The sequence below is a fragment of the Adiantum capillus-veneris genome, chromosome 16, assembly GCF_014529385.1.
Source record: "Adiantum capillus-veneris isolate H3 chromosome 16, ASM1452938v2, whole genome shotgun sequence".
In the NCBI taxonomy this organism is placed as follows: Eukaryota; Viridiplantae; Streptophyta; class Polypodiopsida; order Polypodiales; family Pteridaceae; genus Adiantum; species Adiantum capillus-veneris.
Genome location: NC_140946.1, coordinates 92,634,940 through 92,638,663, shown reverse-complemented (window position 1 = coordinate 92,638,663; position 3,724 = coordinate 92,634,940). Strand labels below are relative to the sequence as shown.

The following is a 3,724-nucleotide window of genomic DNA, read 5'->3' as shown; positions in this document are numbered from 1 at the left end:
CACAAAGCAACCCACAAAAACGCAGTGCCGAGAATTTCTTTTACTGTGCCAGCGAGCTCCTTTGCCATCGAACAGGGATGCATCACACGGGCAATCTCATCACATCATCGAGAGATATGTTGCCATTGTGCTTGATGTTCTTAAATGTATAAGGAGAAGGAAGAGGAATCTACAGGTTGGAAACCAGCTAAGAGCTCATGTGGCACACTAGCATGGAGCAAAACCCTGTCGCCAATGCTAGGACTGAGGGGCAAGCAGAAGAAGAAGAAAAAGGCAATCGAGTGCTGTAGCGGCTTGCATGGTCAGATTAATAAGAGGAATTATGACATTGCAATTATGAGAGTAGCCACTGACCACCAATCATGAGGAGCACCTGCAGTATAACAATATCATAAATAAAAATGATGGCATCTTTGCTGTTTCTATCAGTCGCCTTCATCATTGTGGTATTAATTATGCATTCAATGGACAGGAATCTGATTGTCAGAGCTCGCCCTCTTCGAGATTAGGAAGGGAGATAAATGTTGCACGAAACTCAGAGCGGATTAACAAGGCTCTTAGCACTAATCATGAGCAGCTCTAGTTGTCTTCAGAGGCTGTGTTCACACGAAAGCACAGGCGCCCACCACAGCAGTACTCGTTCTTGAGCAATAATTATAACACGTTTAGCTACTATTTCAGTCCCACGAGGAGCAGCAGCTGTAGCAATGCATTTTTCTTCTTCCTATCGCAAACCTCACAATTAAAAAGTGTCATTCTTTGCACTCTTACATCTGCAAGAACATGCCATCATAGCCCACAATAAGCATGACACATTTCAGTTGTACGTATGCAACACCCCCCAACCTCATAAGGCACGACAAAGCAAAAGGTTGCGAGAGTGCATTGACCTATGTTTTTTTGAAACCATACTTCTTATGTTCATAGAAAAGATCAGTTTTGGCACTGCCAAGGTTCACAATTTTGGGGCAACCATCTCTATCCTTGTCCTGTTGGGTGCACTCTTTGCAGTAGTAGGCATCAGAAATTCCGGCACCTCACAGATGAGGCAGCGCCCTTGGAAGGAGCCATAATTCCACTCGTCGCACACTCAAACCAAAGTACAGGGTTGCACGTATGAATCGCAAATCACGCACTGACTCCCATGTTTGCTGCTGAGAGAGGAGGGAAAGGATCGAGGCAGTAGTCTGCCTGTGGGGTTGAGAAGCGCTGCTTGCAAGGGAGAGCACTCAGCAATTGAGTTTTCTTCGTGAGCAAGGACCTGAGGGTGAGGTCATGAACAGGGGACATTGCAGAGATGGTTGGGCACTACGGATAGCGAGTATTGGTGGGACCCAGACAGCGCAGTGCCACCTGCGATGTGCCAGGATTCTGGCTGGTGAGTGCGGTGATGCCCACGGCAGCCTCATCACCCACATTCAGCTGAAAGTGGATGAGGCCCTTGGGGAAGAGGAAGAGGTCACCCTGCACGATAGTCTTGGCAAAGATCTTGTTCTCAGTGGTGACAAATCCGACGTAGAGAGAGCCCTTCTCCAGGAAGAGCAGTTCGAAGGCGCGCGGATGGATGTGTGGAGGGTTGAGGCCGCCCACCGCGTAGTCAATCCTGGCCATGGACACTCGGAAGGTGTTGAGTCCTGGGAATTTGGCCACATTGGCCAGCGTCATCAGCGCGCCCATCTTGCTACTGATGTTTCCCGGCTTGATGATGACTGTAGAGGAGAAGTCATCCACTGTCTGCAGCTTGGCCGCCTTGCACACAAACCCATTCACCTTCACCGTTGAGCTCAAATCCGTGACACATATGTCCTGCAACGGCTCTGCGTCCCCTGCCCGCATGCTCACCACCGCTGCACCCACCGCAAGCAGTGAGAGGAGCGTAAGCGAGAGCGCATCAAATCTCTCCATGCGGTTAACTTCTTAATCGCTCTACCTACTATGCCAGCTCTGGGCGCCAGCCCACTCTATTAAAGCAAGCCCAAACATTCCCGATATTATTGGGCTTCCCCTTCGCACACTTCAGTGATCATGTCCGCCTGCTCGTCAACCTCTTATGATTCGCCATGGCTGCTCGTGAGTGCCCGCTTGCCCCGCGTATGCTAAGGCTTTCTCTCTCTCTCCCCAAAAAAAAAATCAACTCTCTCAAAGAGCGCGCGCCGGTGTGCGGTCTTTGAGAGAGAGAGAGAGAGAGAGAGAGAGAGAGAGAGAGAGAGAGAGAGAGAGAGAGAGAGAGAGAGAGAGAGAGAGAGAGAGAGAGAGAGAGAGAGAGAGAGAGAGAGAGAGAGAATCCATCACTTGCATTTGCACCACCTCTAGCAAGGTATTCACTAGCAACAAGGGTCTGGCAGTGCTGCTTCTTGCCATGCTTTTGGTGATAGGGTGGTGACCTCTTATGAATTGCCATGGCTGCTCGTGAGTGCCCGCTTGCCCAACGTATGCTGAGAGAGACTTTCTCTCTCTCTCCCCAAAAAAAAAAAATCAATTCTCTGAAAGAGCGCGCGCCAGCGCGCGGTCTTTGAGAGAGAGAGAGAGAGAGAGAGAGAGAGAGAGAGAGAGAGAGAGAGAGAGAGAGAGAGAGAGAGAGAGAGAGAGAGAGAGAGAGAGAATCCATCACTTGCATTTGCGCCACCTCTAGCAAGGTATTCACTAGCAACAAGGGTCTGGGACTGCTGCTTCTTGCCATGCTTTTGGTGATGGGGTGGTGAGTCTTGCGAACGCAGTAGTAGCAATGAAGAGGATGCCGGAGAAGAGAGAGAGCCAGCTTTCGGCCTGCAATGGCCCTTGGAGTTGACCTCACCAGACACTCAGCATGCCAGGTACAACCCAGCGATGGCAGACCCGTATATGAATCCCTTGTGAGAGAAAGCATGTAAGTTCCTCTGAGGAGGATGTTTTGCAGTGCATTCTTGGCTGGGAAGAGAAGGGGGCGCCTGCTTTGTCGCCATCGCAGGAAGATCAACCCCTTTCTACGCTCTGCGGCTCTGCGGCACTTGATCCGGCAACGGGTGGGGACAAGGGACACTATGGCGGCAAGGGTAGCGGTGATTATGATCAGCATTGCGGTCAAGGTGGCAAGGCAGCTATGGTGGCAAGGGCGGCTATAACAATAGCCATGGAGGCAACCAGGGCAAGGGCCATGGCGGCAGCTGTGATAAGGGGCATGCGATCGTGGTGGCCACGACCTGCAGGCTTAGCTCGCTAGATTCCACCTAGCTATAATTCACAAGAAGTTTTGGACAAATTTTCATAATAATTCCTACATTGTGACTTACCTCCACATCATGAGCTTCTGTAAGGGAGGCACCGCATACCTAGCTAGGTACGATTGGGGGCAGGGGATCGTCGGCCCCCCCTAATCGTACCTAGCTAGGTATGCGGTGCCTCTCGAGCAGAAGCTCATGATGTTATTCATTGTATGAAAAACACTAGAAAAGACTCCGTTTTCCTACAAGAAAATTTCTAAATCTTCTTGTGTAAGCACTGGCTCATCCTCTCTTGTATGTTAACTGCCAGGTCTCTTTAACTCTCTCTCTCTCTCTCTCTCTCTCTCTCTCTCTCTCTCTCTCTCTCTCTCTCTCTCTCTCTCTCTCTCTCTCTCTCTCTCTCTCTCTCTCTCTCTCTCTCTCTCTCTCTCTCTCTCTCTCTCTCTCTCTCTCTCTCTCTCTCTCTCTCTCTCTCTCTCTCTCTCTCTCTCTCTCTCTCTCTCTCTCTCTCTCTCTCCTCTCTC

The 3,724-nt window shown here is 50.3% G+C and overlaps 1 protein-coding gene and 1 pseudogene across 1 annotated transcript; one reads left to right on the top strand and one right to left on the bottom strand.

Moving 5' to 3' along the window:
• Positions 1-483: 483 nt before the first annotated feature.
• Positions 484-1,905, bottom strand: LOC147439462 (germin-like protein 5-1). Its single transcript, XM_086484018.1, has 2 exons — positions 1,351-1,905; positions 484-534 (listed from the first exon to the last, which is right to left on the bottom strand). Exons 1-2 carry the CDS (start codon positions 1,903-1,905, stop codon positions 484-486), a joined length of 606 nt encoding a protein of 201 aa, XP_086340144.1.
• A 120-nt stretch (positions 1,906-2,025) lies between these two features.
• On the top strand, positions 2,026-3,210 carry LOC147439461 (uncharacterized; annotated as a pseudogene).
• Positions 3,211-3,724: the final 514 nt, after the last annotated feature.

Bases quoted from the DNA above. Each gene is read 5' to 3' on its own strand.
- LOC147439462 (XM_086484018.1), bottom strand. From the start codon at position 1,905: ATGGAGAGATTTGATGCGCTCTCGCTTACGCTCCTCTCACTGCTTGCG. The intron at 535-1,350 runs GCACTGCGCTGT...ATCCGCTCTGAG, and splicing joins ATCCTGGCACATCGCAGGTG to TTTCGTGCAACATTTATCTC.